Here is a 19,727-nt window from a genome sequence, read left to right as displayed (position 1 = left end):
AATATGAAAGTATAAGTCGACTATTTAAGACCTCAAACAAAAATTTACAAACTAACTACTGAAAGGATAACGCTTGCTGCGCGGCGATTGTTTATAAAATTATAAAATGAGGTCTATATGATCTTATATATATATAATATATATAACGATTGTACAGTACAAAGTGCATGCGCTCTTACAATTCATGGAGCCGTCTTTGCGTTCTGCTAGAATAAATAATGTACAAGCTGCATTATTCACTCGAGTATTAGCTTCGTAATAAATGGCTAGGTTAAGTCGAACATAAAGGACATCCTGGACGACTATCAGCGCGGGAACGATCTCTACCGCATCGTGCACATGCTGGTGCAATTGCGTCTTCCAGCTGGAAAATACGTGTTTTTGATGGTTGTGAAATCGCCCACGAAGTGCAACAAAATCTCAAGTGCAGAAATACTTTGCGGAACCGCAAAAATTTGAGCGTGACAAGAAAGTACAGAAAGTGTAGAAAGAGAAGTGGGAATTGAAACAGCCGCACGCTAAAAACGGAATCACTGTGTATCAAAAAAGGCAAGAACTAACTAAAGTTCTGAAACTAAAGGAAACAAGAAATGGATTGGAACTCACGACAAACATATTATGAGGCTGACTATTCTGGAGGGCGGCCCTCAGAACTCCCTCATTGTATTCATTAGATGACGGAGCTAGCTGGGGAGTCACGAGGCCACCTAATGACAATCCAGTACTTGCCAAATGCATTTTTACTGCTTCAAGTTGTTGCATAAGCTGTAAAATAAGGGAAAATGTTGCTCCAGATATGCACTATAAAACTTGGTTTGATTCAAATCACCTGGTCTCGTTCAAAAACAGCGCGATTCCTCTCCATTTCAGCTTGTTCAGCTTTCATTTTGTAATGTTCTGCATCAGCTTTCCAGGCTTCGCAGGCCTGGCGGGCCTGTTTAAGACCCTCTTCCCAAATAGCTACTTTGTCATGATGTGATCGCAGCTCCATTTTTGTCTTTGCTAATTCATCACTTACATCAGGCCCTTCCTAGAACATAATATATTTGATTCATGGACTGCAAATCTATAGATGTAAGCCTGTTAAAACCTGATTTTCGAAAGCTGCAATCTGTGATGAAGTTGCGAGCAACGACTTTGCTGGTCCGAACAGCATTTCACTGAACGAAGTGAGGGGTGATGTATGGAATGATTCCGCACCAGGGATACGCATTGGCGACGATACAGATGACACTACGAATTCAAAAAACTATATTTGTTGGATATTTTGTTGGGTATACAACTAATAATTGGTCCAATACCATCAAAGTGGGTTTTGAATTAACTTACTATTTCCTGAGAAAAGCTCTGAAAGTGGTTTCTGGTGCTCCTCAATAGGTGCTAGATCCAAACTTAGCTCCTCTGGAGGAAACAAATAATCATTCCAATTCATCGAGTTATTAACAAAATGCGAGATAACTAGCGCCCACCTGTTACGGCATGAAATCCACTGTCTGATCGGCAGAGTGAGGAATGAGAGGGTAACGATGTACCGGAAGCTGCTTCAAATCCACCAACGTTGCATCCTTGAGTTTCTGCACTTGAGAAATCCGATCCCATGGAAACAAAAACGAACAAATTGGAAACTAACGTCTTCCCAGATCCAGATGAGCCATATTAAGGGAATGGGTACGCAGTCTCCCCATAGAAGATTCGTTGTTGCGATTTGGCTGAAATGTAACTCAAACAATTATGGGAAAAGTAACAATTATATTCCTGTGCGCTACTACAGGTATTACTGCGGCGTACGTTATGGAATCACTTTTTTGTTACTCCAAACACAGAAAAGAAATGAACAGGCCTGGAAACTGCCTACAGCATTAATAGCAGCATTTTGCTACTTCGAAGCAATTGATTCATAGATTTAGTCTCTGTGAATCTGCATCAAACACACACACACACATACACACACATACACACATACGTATATATGCACACATACACACTATTCGCATGGTCTAGAATCGCCTAGAAACAAATTCTGAAGTTGGCATCCTCAAAAAGCATCTTCACGTATGAGTCACGATGATCAGCTCTAAAAGATTAAGGACTAGGCATTTTGGACACACATTGAAAGCCCCAACATATACAGTGAGAAGAAGTGGCTTAGACCATACGGCAGTTCATGCCTTACTTCGATCAGATATTTTGATCCGAAGAAGACTTTTTTCTTCAGTTTACGCCTCTGTTTTCTCTTTTCTTTTGTTTGTTTTACCACCAGTTGTACAACAAAACCTTTACGGTATTTGGTTTCAATGCTACGTACGTTATTGATCGAAAATGAGTCCTAGGAAATTTTGTATGTGCACTTAGGGTGTTTGTTCGGATAAATTGCAGGTCCTATAACCTTACTTCAAGCCCTGAAAAAGGTGATTTGTGGAAACGTCAGCCAACAAATCAGCCTTTTAAAAACCTCGTGTCTGGCTCACTAACAAGAGACAATCACGCAATTCTTAATTTCCGAATGTCTAATACTCGAAAACATTGAACACATCACTTCCTCAAATACTTGGTTGTTCCAAATAAGCAGCCTAGTACGTGCATGTGAATATTGGTGTAAATTTAGATTCGGTCGACGTTCTCAAAACACGCACCGACAAAGGTCCACGTTCATACCCAGGCGCTTTTGGGTAGCTGCTCGAAATCTGGTCAGTAGTGGCCGAGTAACCTTTGCTTACCATTGGATGTCGTTGTTTCAGAACTGACTGTAAGTAAGGAATTTAGTGAATGGAGTCAGACGTTACCAGTGATATATACAATACGGGCAAAAAATAATGCGTAAGTCCTAAGAAATCATGTATGTGTGCGCTGTAAATTCTTAGCATATGTGGAATAGCAAAGCAAAGCTCACTGAGTATGACGGTGTTGACGTGCCATTAGAAATAGGAGAACCAAAGCGCATCGAGTCGCCTAAACATTTCTAATTCGTTGTTGCAGTATACGTAAGCACAGGTACGAGACTCGGGCTCTCCTATTTAATTTACGATAAAAGGAGTTCTAAATTAACCTGAAATGCTCCTAGAAATGAAAATGCAAAAAGCATTAGCTTTCAGCACCGCTTCTAGCCTTTTCGCAAAAATGTGTATCAGTAACAAGAACCTACTTCCAGGAACACTTAAAATGGAGTAATCTAGCTAGTAAAATTGAGATTTCACATTGCCGCAGAATGTCCTGCAAAAACAGCAATTCACCTCCGTTAGTGTTCGGGCTACATTGCTCCTTCGGGCTGGCTTGACTACTCGTCACGTATGGTGTTCGTTGAACATGCAACTCCGAATCATGATGAGCAAATGCGCAGAAAACAGCACGAGGACAATATCCATGCTGAAAGAATCGAACTCTGATATATCAATTTGTCATGTAGAATATCCATGTTACAAATTCCGCTCACAACAAGACCAGGTAAAAAAAGATTTGAATCCAACAGCAAATAGTAGCGAAGTATAAGACGTGGTGAACAGTACAGTCAAACAAGTCAAATGCAATTCCTTTGAGGATAAGAAGTTATAAAAGTGAATTTTGTCAACGGACCTGAAAGCCGGAAGTTAACGACAGATTTGTTTTAATGTGTAAATGTAAAATATCTAAAGAAAACTGTATCCGACCAGTTCTCAACCCCGCATTTTTAGGTGGTGTTTTATCCACGCTTAGTACTGAGGTATTCTGATACTTCAAGGTATTTTGAGGTCGGGGAGAGTACTTTTCTTCACGGCCTCTCCCACTGGTGACATATTTTTTTGGCATGAGTGCTAATGAGAGAAAACAATACGTCTTTACAAAATGCTCGACAATTAAGTAATGAAACTTGTATAGTATGTTTCTAATCTTACCATCAGGAGTCTGGACCTCAGCTCCTTTATAATTGCTTAGATATCATCGAAATATTAAAAACACTGAATTACTCAAGGCTATTTTGAACATTGACCACCGGTTATAATTACTTCGCCGTAATTATCACATTCTTTTTTTATGCTGTAGTGTATGAAAGACGTTGACAGAGCTTACTGTGTCTCTTCCACATTACTGACTTGCAAAGCTGCCCACCGCAGTCCAAAATGACTGTCATATCCGCAATTAGCGAGGGCGAAAACCTCTGCAGGTGAAGTCTCATTAGGCTCAGAAAGTCATAAAGTAGAAATCGAAAATTTTCAGAAAGTTAGAAATAAATTCCCGAACAATTTCAAATATAACTTGTATGTCTGAAATCCCAAAATTCCTATCTTTTTTTTTTTACGAAGTTTACGTTCAGATTTAGGTTTTACCGTATCCTGGCACTTCGTAATTCCGAATTCTTGCAGCTTTCCCATTTGAGAAAGCTTCTGTTAGCCACGAGAAGCAGTTTTGGCTCCGATTTTTTTGTCGAAAACCGTCCACCGATTTAACATATATCATGAATAGATGCCAAAATCGTTCCCATCCCGTGAAATAACCGCAACATTGACTCGAAAGTGAACAAAAGAGAAGTGAAAAAACAGACTGATGCCCTCCAACTAACCTTGTACGTAGAACTCAACACCGATAAATAACAAGTAAACAATTTGATATTTGCACACACAGTGAACGTCGTATTGGTATTCACCTCACGTCAAAACGCATGGTGAAAAGGTGTCACTAAGATTAAGAAGAAACAGTGCAAAAACCAACGAATACATCAAATCGATACATTCGCTCATAACGATTATCGTACTCGTGACCGCCTATATAAAAATTTTAGTGAGGAAGTTTCTCTTGTCTTAAAGTTAATGAATAATGAAGCCTATAACTACCGGGAAGGTATCATCCACAAGGTGTCGATGTCCGCAATCAGCATACTCCCAAGGGCAAGTTTTCTTAGCACCACAAACCTCGAACGGTAGAGATGCACCGAAAATGCGAAGAAAAAAACGATAATGTGAAGTGATGAGCACATTTTTTGCATCAGTGTCCTGGAGTCCAACTACAGTCCAATTCCACACGTTTCGAAAGTTGAAACTCGATCATCGTTTTAGACAATGCTCTAGGTCCTCATCGCTTTGTTTGTCTTTACTGTACATTATTTCTTCCGTTCTGCTGCCACGACGTCACCATGGAACTGAGGCTGGTGAACGTGTTCATCCGGGTGAACCCGGATGAACATTTCAGTGCTGCAACGCACGATCTTTCCCTACCTGGCACACGCTCTTTCGTAGGTGCCAACCATGCACATAAATATTCGATTATTCCATTGTCGGAAAGAAAGGGAGATACAACTTTCACTACAAACCATATGAGCAATAATGTACTTGAACCTCTCGGGAAATACACGCACGTTCTACAGTAGGAACCACAAAGACCAAACATATTGAAGTAGCTCAACCTCACCTAGTTCAGATGAGCGAAGAGGGGTGATCGATGTTTAAAGGCAGCGCATCGTGAAACTCATGAGGTTGTGATCTCAAATATAGAAGTTTGAGGTGTAGATTACGAATATGAGAGTGGCCCCGCTCAATTCCCTTTGACCGTAACGGGAAAGGGCGTGAGAAACGGTTCTTCTCCCTACGAAGAACGTTAGAACGTGGCAGCCTTATGCATGTGGCGCATCAAAGACCGAGCAGTCGAAAATCAAAAAGGTCTCTTCAGCAGCCTACTCAAGTAAAACCAATGAATAAGTTGCTGAGGGAACCGGACCGCGTGCAAGGGCGCGTCTCAGCGTAATTTGTAGGAACTAACGCCCACTCCGTTTTTCAAGGCGATTAAGAGGAACTTAGCTGGGCCATGCTCCTACTCGTAATCTCTACTCCGAACAGTATATTTGCCCGCCCGTCCGAAGTATGATGTGCGAAAGGCAGCAAGTGAAGTTTCGGCCTCGATCGCAATTGGTAACCTCACTACGCTACATCCAACGCAGTCTCTTACGCAACCACCGGGTGCAGGTTGTTTTAACCCAAGTATATTCTTGCATATACTTCGCTTCACTAATCGCGATAGAAGTGTCGAATTAGTTGTAGTTTAAAAGGTACTGGAAATAGTTGGAAATGTACTCTTTTACTAGTTCAAACCCCGACATCTCCAAATTCGTGATACGCTGTATTTAACCAGTAATTCCTCCGCATCAGCAATGGATTGATATAACGATAACGTACTTGCCTCAAGCATATCATTGCACTTAGTACTCTTATAGATTTCCGGGTGGAATTGTTGCTCGGTACGTGTGTGACAATACTGACAGGAGTCTCCAGCTTCACAAAGTTCGGGATCCAACCATTCGTCCACAGTTTTCGCAGCTGGACATGGAGTTGACCTGAACGATCTTGTTGAAAAAGGAGAACATGAAAAACCAAGGTTTTTACCTATACTTGCAGATCGCCGGAGGCCTCCGACGATCTTTCGAGTTATGGTAGAACGGGCAAGCATACCCCTGGCGACAAAGTCGCGCGGGCTTACGACATTGCTCCGTTTTGTAGCATGACAACACATGGTCCTGACCTAAATACGTCGTAATTCCTTAAGTGCCTTCAATCTGCCAAACTTAGAAGTGGCAACAGTATATTAACTGTTGTCTCGCACAGAATTTCATCCATAAAAAAGAAACATTTGCGCAAATGAACATTCTTATGTGAACAAGCAATAAGGATATATTAAATATATTTAAGCTTCTTGAGATTTTGAAGCGGTGATCTTGACTGATCTCCTCGAAAGAAAAAAAAACAGGTTCTAAATTGTTCTGGTGAAATTGCAGAATGAAATCAATATTCAAAGGAAATATTCTAATTTTCGCTTTTCCGGAAACAGAATAAGCGAAAATTTTGCCATCAAAACTCTTTTTGTACGACACAAACGTACTTTTTTCATCCAAATTACTTCCAGGTTGCAGCAGTACATAACCGAAGTGTTGAGGGAAGCCCTCAGAAGCTTTATTTCAAATTTCCAGCGAAGCGAATTCTGCATCATTTTGTTGTAATATTTAAGATAGACGATAACTTACGACATTAACTTATAGAACTATATTTAAAAAATGCAAGGATTTGATGCATGCTTCTCGAGAATCTCCGCTAACGTCAAAATAAGTTTTGTTCCGTCCAAAGTATGATGAAAGGCAGTAAGTGATGGTTCGGCCTCGATCGTAATCGCTAGCTTCACTACGCTACATCCAATGCAGTCTCTTAGACAACCGCAGGGTGGTTGTTTAAACACAAGTATATTCTTGTATATATTTCGCTTCACTAATCGCGATAGAAGTATCGAGTGGGTTGTAGTTTAAAAGGTACTGGGAATAGTAGGAAATGTACTCCTGCATTAGTTCCAGAAAACGATAAACTTTGTTCTAAAGATTCCAACTGATCTTTCTTGTGAGGCGACGTGCATAGGCCAACCATCCAATACTGAAACAATTACGTGGCGACTAAACTAGCAGCTCATCGCGGCTGTAGATGAACTCGCTTCGATCTATGACAGCTCTTTATTGCGAGTCAAAAGGCTACTTCCTGTTGGCTCTGTCCTCTTTGCAAGCGCCTATCCCAGAAGACGATATTCAGTCCTGCAGCCTCACACAAAAGTTCAATCTGTTGTCCATAAGCAAAATTCTAAAATCTTCGGCAAGAGAATCAGTTGGTTTTGAGAAATGATAATTCTGGAATCTATCAATATAATGAACGGCCTATTCATGTTAGCGCGGTGTTGCAGGTACTCAGAACAAACCGATCTGTGTTGCTGTGGTGTTTCGGCCAAAAAACCAATTAGTTTAGTTTTCAGAGTACGTTTGAAATTTGGAAAACTCTCTTCAAAAACACTGAAGAGTTCTTTTTCAATACTAAAAAATAATCTTAGGTGATTTCTAACACTTAGAAAATGCTGAAAAAAAATCCTACTTCTGGACCTGAAAGCACTTCCAATAAAACATCAAAGAGGCGGGCGAATTCACATTTGTACAGTTAAAAGAGGACACAACATTGCAATTAATGGATAGTTCACAGATTCTTCTGCATGAGGCTATTTTTAACGTCCTCTAGTAGTCGCTTAAAATTGGCAAAAACAAATGCGACTAACCAGGAATTTTAACTCCGAAATACACAAGTGTTCTTTACTGTCGGTGAAACAGAAGTGGCTAGATCCTATGACAGCCAGAATACAACAGATTTCCCACACAGTTCCCTTCTAACAAAAAGCGGAAGTGGCTGGATTGAAAAGAAAAAGTAAGATGGTCCTCTTTTTTGGAAAGAATAATGAGCCATTAGTAAGGGCATTAGACCTTGATTAGAATTCGAGCATCAAAAAGCACCTATTTTTGGCCTTCAGTTCCAAGATCTTTTGCTTTTGTTATTGTAAAGGACTCACATAGAGTGAAAGATCTATTTTCCTTTTGTTTCTGCCTTTAAATGGACATTAAACTAAAATGAACTAAATTAATGAACATCTAAACTTTTAGTTTAGATGTCCATTAATTAAGTTCATTTTAGTTAAAGCTCAAAAAACTTATAAATCTTTATAAAAATAAAATAGATATATAAAAAAGATATAACCTATATATCTAATAAAAACCATTTTAAGGATAGATAGTGAGGTACCTATCCCCATCTTTGTGGAAACAGACGTTGTTATAGAAGTTAAGTAGGAAATAAAATTGCAGACATTGCGGTGTTTCGCAGGATGCTGCCATTGGTTTGAATTGTGAGCCAGATAATCCTACCAAGCTCAGAAAACATGGGATCCAAAGTGTATATGTAGAAAAAAAATAAACGGAATTGCCAAAAAAAAGTAGCCAAAATGTGTCCTGTTCTCCAACAACCTCGAAGCAAAACATGCTAAATGCACTCCCAATACTTTTAAAATTTAAGCAATTAAAGTTTAAGCGAAGTTTCGAAATTTCTGGTGCATTTATGAATGCCGAAGATGTGCAGTCATTAGTGAATAAAAACTTAACTTAGATTGAGAACAGGTGACATGTACTCAAAACGATCAGTGGTTTCTTGAGGATGCGTTAGATAACTGGTTCCGCCTTACAGACACCTTACTAAATACTAGGAATAGACTATACTATTCCTTCAAATGTTGCTAACTATGAGTTTTCTTGGAATTATAAGTTAAATGAAACTTGAATATTCTCCAGAAGAGATGCTTGAATTGCTTGTTACGGGCTTCCAAGTCGATTAGTTGGGTGAACGAACAGAAACGACCATAGTGCATGACAATGCATAGACCAATACAATGAACTACAAAAACCAAAGGTTACGCCTCAATTGCCTTTTCACGTTTCTTTTTTTCGGTTTGTGCGAGGATAAACACCCATTTGAGCGAGCAACAACTTCCGGATTGTTTTGTTGAAATTAAAGCTTATACAAAGTGCGAGAACAGGTAGAACGTTTGAGACTTTAAAAAAACCATACTCACTATGCCACAATGGATCCTCTATGACGAAGCTCGTCCTATCCCTTCCATCTCCATCGACCGTTGTGGAAAAACCTGCTTCATGTTGGTCGAACTGCAATTTAAAACAATTTCACACTTATTTACAATATATGTGATGCTGCTCATTTACCTGAGGTTGCCGAAGGTCGGCTGATGAATGAGCAAATGCACAGTGTGCACCGTTCTGAAACAGGCGATGTACAAGTAAATCAACGCTCTCCTTAATGTCAACCTTCTCAGACAATTGAAAACATATATCTCTTCGTATGGTATTTTGTGTCTTTCCGCTTACAATCACAAAAACGTACTAAGAAAAAGTGATAACGACAGTGAATAAAAGAAAATGACCAAAGAAGTATTCTTACAATATAGCCAATGTATTAAGAAAGATGTTAAGCTCTTTATATTGAAATATGATGGATAAAATCTTTATTGTACACGTTATACCGTACTTTGATACACTGGCCACGTGAGTCGGTTGGGTGCACACATTGTGCGGTCTTGTAGTAGCGCAGATGATATTTTCGCTCCACGTCACCGGAAACGCGATGCAAATATACGCACCTGAATATGAGCTCCTGCTTCGAAATCAACGAATTTCGAAAGGACTCGTTGAGGACAACCTCATATACGATGGATAAAACAGATGTTACTCACTCGTCGCCATCCGGACAAATCCCAGTGTTCTCATCGTATTTGTCGCAATAAATGTCTGGCGAATAGTTAAACGAACCGTCAGATTTACGTTGTGGCCTGCAGTAAACTTTCATTCAAGGCGAGTAAGTTGTTTTTCTTCTGTTCTCTTTAGTTCAATTTCATGTGATCTTATGTTTCGAAATGACCTGTCTATGAAAACCCAAAGATAAATTTCCATTGCATTTTTAGGAAGGAAGAAGCAGAAAGTACGTCTAAAAAAATTAACTACTAAAAAGATTAATTATTCAGTGTCCAATAACACTAAGTGTAAATGAAGTTATGTATTTAGCAGTTGATAATTCCCAAATTTTGAGGTGTTTCACTGTAAATATTACGTTTATGCTTGAATTTCTCACATGAAACCTAAAGAATGTCACAACATCTCATACAAGGTGTCCAAAAATCTACGCGAGATTTGAATTGAATAGGAAAGTTTTTTTTTTTCTAATTGTATTTTTTTAACTGAAAGATAAACTACATAAAATATGGTTAAGAATGGAATAGCATCCACAACGTCACTATTTGGACGGAATTTTGGGCTGGAGGCGTCAATGGACAATACGTTTTTGAAAATGTGGTTGCTCAAGCAGTTACTGTTACTGGTGTCGATATCGCGACATGATGACGGGGTTCTTGATGCCTTAATTGGATGAAATTGATGTGGAGGACATGTGGTTTTAGCAAGACAGTGCGATATGTTATGCAGCTCTTGAAACAATCGAATTACTGAATGGGAAATTTCCTGGTCGCGAATTCTTTCTTTTCAGTGATCGACGAAAGAGTGCGTAAGTGTCAGCAACGCCGTCGAGGTCGTTTGCCTGATGTGCAATTTCATATATAACCCTATCCTATGTATTTCATGTTTCAATGAAAAAATACAGTTGAAAAAACTGTGTTTTCCATTTAATTCAAATTTTGAGTAAGTTTTGGGAGACGAGAAAGTCGGAGCAATTTTAAAACATTTTATTCTCTAAATTCCAACTACTGTCTGAAAAAAGGGAAAAATCTAACTTAAATAGGAAGTGCTTCTTTGCTTGACTTGTAAAAAAGGATTTCCTGCATTTTCCACACAAAACATAGAAGACCCTAATATTATCCCACACTCCTGAATACAGGAAGGAGAGATTTTCAGGATCATTTTAATGCCGAAATAATGAATAGCAGGTGTCAATAAATAGACAACATACTTGAAAGAAAAGAAGACGTTCGTATCGAGGTTCTAAGAGAAGCATCAATTGAACTTCATCAAAGATGAGTGAAAAGGATTGTATTTCTATAACCTTATTTTTTAATTTTGATGTATCCAACCTTCTTCTCCTTTGATTGGCGAAGTGCCAATTAAAGCACGTGTAGGGCCTGTGTTGTTGGCACTGGTGCTGTTTGAACAATGGGCACGCTTCTACTCGAAATTCATTTAAGTAGCTGAAAAGAAACAATATCAACAAGTATTTGATTAGTATATTAATGGACAAGTTTGTACTCCTTAACAACGCTTGTTCTCACGTCAGTTGAAGGGATCACCACAAAATGCAATCAGACCCACTCAGTTTCCCAAAGACTACTTCGAGGAAAGGTTTAATCAGAAAGATGGAAGGTAGAAGGTGAGGAAAAACTGACTGCGAGTTCTTCCTAAGGGTATGGGACGTGCTGGTGTTATAATATGCGCATTTCTGTCATTGAAGTAAATCCCACAAAATAAGAGAAAATAGTCAGCAAGCTGTTCTCACTCGCTCCTCTACACAAAAGGCACAAATCGAAGCAGAAAAAGAGATCTCGAAATGACAACTACATATTTCTACACTTTACATGCGAGATCTCACAAGGGACCACCACCAAGTATACTGACCGAAGTGACGAAATCATGCGCAAAAAAGGTTGCGTACATCCCTGCATAAAATTGTTGATGTACTTACGTTTTTCCCATGGTTCTTACTTACGTAGGAAGAAAACGAATGAAGAAAACGAAGAAGAAAGACAGATATCAGGGAAAGGTGCTCGAGAGCAAGACGGTCATAAAAGCTTCTTTCTCCAATAAGCAGTTCGTTAGAGTAGATGAAAGGAAGACATAAAACAGCAACTCTTCGCATTTATTTATGTAAGAGCATGAATTACATAGAATTAATCAAATAAGCAGGCTGATTGAAACATCAACAGTTTTTTTTTATCAGAGATTGTTTTTATCTCGACGTTACTTTCGCTTCTGGAACCAATGCTCTTTAATTCCGAGCACTGATTCATTTCAGAGAACTTCCATATATGCGACTAGATATGGAACTCTACTACTTGTGCACACAAGTTCCACGCATAATTCATTCGCTGACAAAAATAAGTGAGAATTCTACAAAAATGGGCGGCTAATCATGGTGTACGCAACTGTGGGAGATCATAATCCTGTACATAGATGCGATAGTTAGAGCAGGTGCTCCCATCCCCTTCACTTTTAGACGGTTGGCGAAGGGATCCTCATCAGTTGAGGTGCACACCATGAGCTAGAACGCCTTCACATGAGAGGACTCCGGCTCCCCTTATCGCACCTATAATCCTGTACCTAAGAAACAAATTAGATAGGTATGAAGTCTGTTACATGAACAAGCGAATGAAATCTATCTGAACTTTGCACTGAATAGAAATGTGACGCTTAACTCAAGATGTCACACTTATTCTTTTGTCGCGCGCAAATTCAGCTAGATGTGAAAATCTAGTACACCTATTTGAGGTAGCGGAAGATCTTCCAAGCTAAAAATGATAAAAGCTTGGAGAAAATCACCAAACTAGAACTCCCAACTTGATCTCCTTTGCACAATCCTGCAATATTATTTCAACCAAAATTTTCCTATCCTTTTTTCCCTCCCCTGGCTTTAAATTGACTCTCTTGACTTCAATCCGCTGAAGTTTCACATTCCGGTTCAACATAGAAAGACAACGGTATCTCCTAAGCAAGTCATAATCGTGCACGAATCGTGGATGAATGGCGTCACCGGCGCTGTAAATGTTAGAAAAAGGATGCACTCTGCAAGGTCACGCGTTACGAGAACGAGGATATTGAGGCTAAGTAATCACTGATTTAATAACATAAACTTTCGGTTGTGAGCAGTACGATTCCTGACACTGCTCAGCGACGTTTAGTTATACAGTGTTCTGTTTTTGTCTTCTCCATTCAGCCCCCTCACTTTTTTCAAAAGGTGTTCCTTGCAATCTTTATCTCCATTTTTATCCCAAACAAACAGTCTCCTGCCACTTTTCGTACTTCCACTTCCACACGACTTCCATTTGTTGTTTCCAGCGAAACAAACACTGCCAACCATGTTCTTTTCATAAATTACGAAGACGGTAAATATAAGTTAACCTTCGCAATATCAAATCCACAAGTTATAGGTGATCCCATGCCTTATTCTCCTTCACCTAATGGTTACCGTCGAAGAAGCCAGTTTATTGTAGTGCGACTGTCGTTATGAGGAAAATGAGCACAGCGCCACACAAATGATACATGGAATCCAGGGATTTTCTGAGCCGAGATCAACTGCAGTTCTCCTGTTTGCAGAGATCTCCAGATTAAGTAATAAGCGACACCATTTATACAAATTTCAAAGTCAACATTAAAAAGATGCAGACGCAGCAAAATTATATCCTTGCGCATTCGATCAATTCTTGCACGAAGAAACACACGCACAATAACGGGCCGCCTGTGTTGTTGTGCGACGCGCAGTGAGCACCCACTCAATGCCGATCATGTGACTGAGTGCCAAACATCTATAGACGCAGAAATAGATTTGAAAATCGATAGTACCTGCAGAAGGAGGGGAAAACAGATAGGCAGTAAGAGAAACGTCGAGAATGAATGGGGTACAACAATCGCTGTAGGATCACTCGGACTTCCCACTCAGCTTAGCATGCATTCAAGGCTAATTTTTGTTGAACTAAAGCAGTTGATTTCAGAGTGAAATAAACTAGGGCTTTCTACGATAAGAAAACTTAGTCATCAAGTCTGTTATACTCAAAGAGAAATGACTATAAAAAAGGAACAAGTTCAGAATGGCCCTTTTTCACCAGAAGGATGTGCATCGAAAACGAAAACCAAGAAGGAATCGGTTTGAATGGTCCCGTAATCAGATCAGCTGCAGTTCTACGCAGTGTTATTTCTAGGGCTGCTCAACAAGTCGCTGACAAATATGAACGACGAGAACGATAAATTGAGAAAGTGATCATCACGTAGATCTACGCGGAACCGTCATGAAATGGAGCAACAATGGAATAGAATTACAAGTCCGTCTAGCAAATGATCACTTTTTCCTGGAGGTCTATACTGTTGATTAAATTTTCACTGAAACGACATCATTTCTAGAAATACAAGAAAGTTCAACACATTATTCCGCAGGAAGTTCATGTCACGCACATCCTATCCATTAAAACGTGATTTGTGAATATTTTTGAAAGCTCTTTGAACGATGAGTTCCCGTAACGATAATTTTGAAGAATAATCGTTTCATAGAGTAGTGATGAACAAGATCACTGCAACATTGGGATCATTGTAACATCGATATTTCAAAAATTTAAGGGAACGGGATTTTCACCACAGTTTCAACAGTTTCATTTCAGCAAGGATTTTGTATAAGATTTCAAAGGCCGTTCACAAGAGATGTAGAAAAGCTCAAAAACAGCATGGAACATTGTTTTGGATGTTCACTGATATTGTTCGATATCAGTGAACATCATCGCAGAAGACAACCATAAGCTACTGCAACCACGCATTCTAATAAAGCGGGTTTTACTCTATATCCATCTCATCTCAACAAAGTTTATGCAACAGATACAGGCAACTCAAAACAACATAAATTGTTGTGCAAATACGTAACCTTTTGCGGTCATGGTGAAGGTGTAGGGCTAGTGCTCAGCTCCGCAGCCCGACTGGAGCTAGCGAGAGTCCTATAGCGAGCGGAAGCGCTCATGTAACTGCCCCACAAGTCATGTCTTTTGAGTCGAATGCACGCTTGCAGGTGCCCCAGTGGGGAGCAAGAGCTTGTTTTTTTAAGCGAAATAACATAAGAACTGGTAGCATAAAATAGGAAGAGGTACATCAGGTTCATTATATTTCCGTCTAGATGGAATGTGGTGAAAGCGCAGTGAAATCCGAAGCGTAATTACAATATTCCCCGGGCGAAAGAACATAATTAAATATAGAAGCACAATCCATAATAATCAGAAGACTTAAGCACGAAATCATAGTCAAGAAGCGCATATATTGGAGTCAACACCTCCCTACATATTAGTGTATTTCTTTCAGGTACAGGAATGAGATCCATCTAAAGCTACTAAAAAGCGAGTCGAACTGGATGGCGTTAAATACCAATCTATGCCATGATTATTCCACGCTAGCAAGCACTTTTGTACTAAATCAATTCCTTCGAAGTGTAACTAGCAATGGACTTGAACGCTCCTTCGAGCGAATATCTGACTTGTGGCGTGATTCTGACAGAAGATGATGGCTGTAGGATAAGCTATGAACGACACTGATCGAACGAAGTAGTTATTCTTACTCAGTGATCCACCAATTCTTACCACAGTCCTGGAACAACAACTTAATAACAAAATGAGGAACAGGACTAGCGTAATCGTTATTCGACGGCACTTCTCAACGCTGCCGCATGTCAATCAATAGTAACACTATGTGCACACAAGACCGAACTGTTCTCACTAGCTACAAATTCGACTTCCTGTTTCAATCACAGGAGAGATCGCGCTCGTAAGTGGCATGGATCGGACGCCGCACATGCGACATCACCGTTCGCATCGCTAGCAACTCTTATCAATCAATAATACCACATGGAAATGTGCAAATATACATTGCCATAAGAGTGGGCCCAATCGAGTGAACAATGTGGCAAAAACAGTGTGGCATGCGCTGTCGAAAAAATCAGGGTGATAATTGCTGAGAACGGACAATTTCTTCAGGAAGAATTGTTAGAAATAGTTGCAAGATCAAGCGTTCGATGAAAAGCACTACTCCGTTTGAACGTCGATCAATGCACAATGCAACAAGTCTGGGCTATAAGGAAGGAGACAACACCGAAGATATCATCATGCGTAAGTAGGAGTGACCAAAATATCATAACTTTTCTAGTAGCATCTTTAACAAACGAGTGTGAGTAAGTTTGATTGCATTATGCAATTACTGGTACTTCCCAGCACAATCAGACAGACAACTAATCTTTCAGTATGATTAAGGGAACAGAGAGAAAGCGTAGTGAGAGTGGGACTCACTGCAAATGGTGTGTTTTCTCCACCACGGCGGGTTTCGACTCACCACTAGTCATCTTCAATATTTAGGCCTAGAAACGTTTGAGGAATAAAGGGAAAAAACGACAGGACCCCGGAAGAAAGGAATATATCTAGAATTGTACGTCGTCTAGTAGCAGATCGTTCCCGTCGTGTTGTACCGTAGTAGATGAATTCGAATATCCTAGACGCACTTGATTGTGGCGATGACCCTCTCCGAGTACGGTAAAACGCGCTGACATGAGCCCGCCCGCAGTCGGCGCTTTTTCGAATAGTTGGCTCTTTTTCGAATCAGCTGACAGGCAAAACGGCTGGCAGGATGCCAGTATGGTGGCGAGCGGCCGCGTAGCGTGCTCATATGTCGGCCACGTGCCATTCGCAGCCACGCCCATTCATACGGCAAACGGCCTGAACACCAATCTCTCGCCGCGGCCGGCAGTTGCAAACCTGGTGGGCAGCGTCGACAAGAGGTACCATGGTGGTGGCTCTGTTACTGTTTTGAGGCTGTCGTGTCTGCATTCCATTCGGTGGTGCTCTGCGCACTGCTGTGTTGTTGTTCACTATAAGTGGTTAGAAATAGGCAACTTCAACTTTCTCACTGTCCTGGTCCATTTAAGGGCATCACCCCACGAATCTGAGGTGGTACGGATTTCGGGTTGAGGTTTCGTATACGGGATCGTAGATTATGGAGAGATTGGTGATCCCGTCCATTTCTTCCTAATTGCCGTAAAAAAACGCCCTCATTCGTTCTGGCGCAGTATTTTTCACAAGGAGTTCAGCTGGAGCGCGGCAGCCTTGGGCGGTGTCGCATCTTCCGGGCCATTTTTTACGGCAATTAGAAAGAAATGGGCGGAATCATCCCCCTCTCTATAGTCTCCCATCCCGTATACGAATACTCCACCTGAAATCCGTACCACCTCAGATTCGTGGAGTGATGCCTTTAAGCTGAACATCCGAAAATTGTCGACCTAAAAGGTACTCGAGTCGCTCGATGTCGATAGACATTTCACGCGAGACACCATGCCTCGCAAGCTATGGGGCAGTGACAAGTGACGAATGAGTGGATTCTCTATTAGATGTAGATCTAAAAAGTTGGGTATTCAAGGACGAACGCCTCGGCATGATGCGTACAACTGCGTCAGAGCAAACTGTCGATTAAGTAAGTTAAACAAATGTGTACTTGAAGATTGAATCACTACTGCATCAAACTGTTCGCGAAAGGGAATATCATCAGTCCGAAAATAGAGCAGCGTGTTCAGTTTTGGTCGTTCACGTATCATTGCTGTGTAGGATGGGCAAAGGAACTTGAGATTATCAAAGCTGATTCTCCTTGCCATTGTCGGCATAGGAGTAGCTGATTCGTTAACACTGTAGTGTCAAGAACATGTAATGTAAGAACATGTAATAATGAGCCGCCGGGTATGCGTGCATTGTTCACAACCAATTCTTATTATGAAAATAAGATCCGCGTTATGGCCGCTAAATTGTTATTTTTCTGATGATTTAAATCGAGTTTTTCGTTTTTTTTTTTCTTGAAGATCACGGTGTACGCAGTCGTAGTCCTGGGCTAAGACTCAGAATTGACGAAGCATTCAGAAAACAGTGGGGAAGTAGCAGCAATAGTGACCACCTCAGATTCGTGGTATGCTGTCTTTAAAGAAATTTATGATGTTGATAGATCAGCAACACCTAACTGATCCGTTTGCGTAGCCAAGGAATACTTCTCACAGCTTTAAGATTGATGAAACAAAAGCTGGTGTAGTAGATTTAATCACTGATTGAATGTATGAAGTTGTTATATCTGGTGACCTCACTGCTGAATCCCTTCCGTTTCATTTGGCTATCCTTTGGATGTGAAGAGTTGCCTCGTCGAATTAGCTGATCAATCCTATGTTCAATCCTGATCCATCTGATTTCTGTTTGTTTAGCGTTGATTGTTCCGTGTTTTCGCTGTGGTGTATGAAAACTACTTCTCGCCATCAGTGGTAGTTAATCTACCACTGGACAGAATCCAACATTAAAGTCCTCTGAACTCGACGTTGGAGGATAGCGACAGAACTGTTTTTAATCCAAAGAATATAGTGAAGAGCGCTATTACAGTACACTGAGTACTTTTCGAAACGCTAAACATTCCTATTGCACCTAGTAAGTCGATGTACGAAGGTGGAAGTCTTTTATGGCTGAAATAGGGCCGTTCGGCCTAGCTATTGCCCACCGCAGCACCCTTTAAAGATTTCATTGCTTTTTATCCAACTTTCCATAATTTCTTTGCGGGTAGAAATGTTTTACTGCTGAGCCTTCCGCAACCACAGTTGGCTATCGCACTGTTGACGGTGAATTTTATTTGCTCCGGTTTCTTAAAGGCAGCGTATCGAGACATTGACGATGTTGTGAACTCTTACGGAAAATATGTATAAGGTTCGAAGTAAATTACGAGAATGAACATGTTCACGCTCAATTAACCCTAAAGTAACGTAGATTTCCTTAGTCTTTTTCAGGACGATGAATAAAAACGTTCATGCTCATAATATACATTCCGAGCCCTATATTGTCCTTGAGAGATTTCGTCCAATTTCGTGATACGCTGCCTCTAACGCTTAGAATTGCAGTGATCAGTTCAAAAGTTTTATTCCAAATAGTCATCACACTGTCCGATTTCGTGCTTATTATTAGTCCATCAATCTCTTGGTCACAACAATATTAGGATTAACATAATTTGACAAGTTCTCCATATTCATACACATAGTGGAAGGGTAACTTCGCAGAATCGCTCGCAACAAGGCCACAGATGAATGAAAATCAACCTTGAATATGGCCGCGAATATTGTTATCCTTGACAGATTGAATTATCCTTTTCTTGGGAAACTGCTGAGCCAGATTGGTTACCTCCATTTATTGTTTGCATTATAACACATCGAAATTTGCAAGCAACCTAACTGAAGGACGTAAGTTCCCTGAAAATAAGTGGTATTTTATAAGTGGTATCAACAACTTGGTTACACCGTAGCCACCTATCATCTGAAATTTATAGACAGGCTGACTTTGCTAATAGATTATGGCTATCACGTTGCATATAACATATATGTGAAACACAAAGGATATCACTGGATTCATTTGGACACATTTGTAATAATGCAGATCGAAACAATAAAAAAAAAAGGAGATGATAATAAATACAAGCGAAAGGCAGGAGTTGAAGTCGTGATGAAAATGCCACGTATGGTAGCCAATAATCGTGATCGAATCACAGGAAGCCCATAACACAATTATAACCAATTACCAATCATTACGTAACTTCAGCATAGTTCCGACTCAAAATAACGATAACTTAGCGACTGGGTCAAAGCTTTGAGTTC

At 40.2% G+C, this 19,727-nt stretch overlaps 1 protein-coding gene across 2 annotated transcripts; it reads right to left on the bottom strand.

Moving 5' to 3' along the window:
* Window positions 1–271: 271 nt before the first annotated feature.
* On the bottom strand, window positions 272–16,409 carry RB195_026326 (uncharacterized protein; the record flags this gene model as incomplete). 2 transcript variants are annotated; one of them, XM_064214831.1, is made up of 18 exons in its annotated part: window positions 272–364; window positions 607–765; window positions 830–1,030; window positions 1,091–1,233; window positions 1,330–1,401; window positions 1,470–1,574; window positions 1,631–1,709; window positions 2,634–2,744; window positions 2,891–2,949; window positions 3,231–3,363; window positions 6,145–6,298; window positions 6,348–6,483; window positions 9,385–9,475; window positions 9,533–9,586; window positions 9,855–9,966; window positions 10,060–10,155; window positions 11,407–11,520; window positions 16,357–16,409. In XM_064214831.1, 18 exons carry the CDS (start codon window positions 16,407–16,409, stop codon window positions 272–274), a joined length of 1,965 nt encoding a protein of 654 aa, XP_064070712.1. The 2 variants fall into 2 exon arrangements, with proteins under 2 accessions (XP_064070712.1, XP_064070713.1); XM_064214832.1 differs by having other exon boundaries at window positions 1,470–1,565.
* Between the last annotated feature and the right edge of the window lie 3,318 nt (window positions 16,410–19,727).

This window comes from Necator americanus, chromosome X (genome assembly GCF_031761385.1).
Source record: "Necator americanus strain Aroian chromosome X, whole genome shotgun sequence".
In the NCBI taxonomy this organism is placed as follows: Eukaryota; Metazoa; Nematoda; class Chromadorea; order Rhabditida; family Ancylostomatidae; genus Necator; species Necator americanus.
Note: the sequence above shows the minus strand (reverse complement) of the source record. Positions and strands in the feature narration are given on the sequence as shown.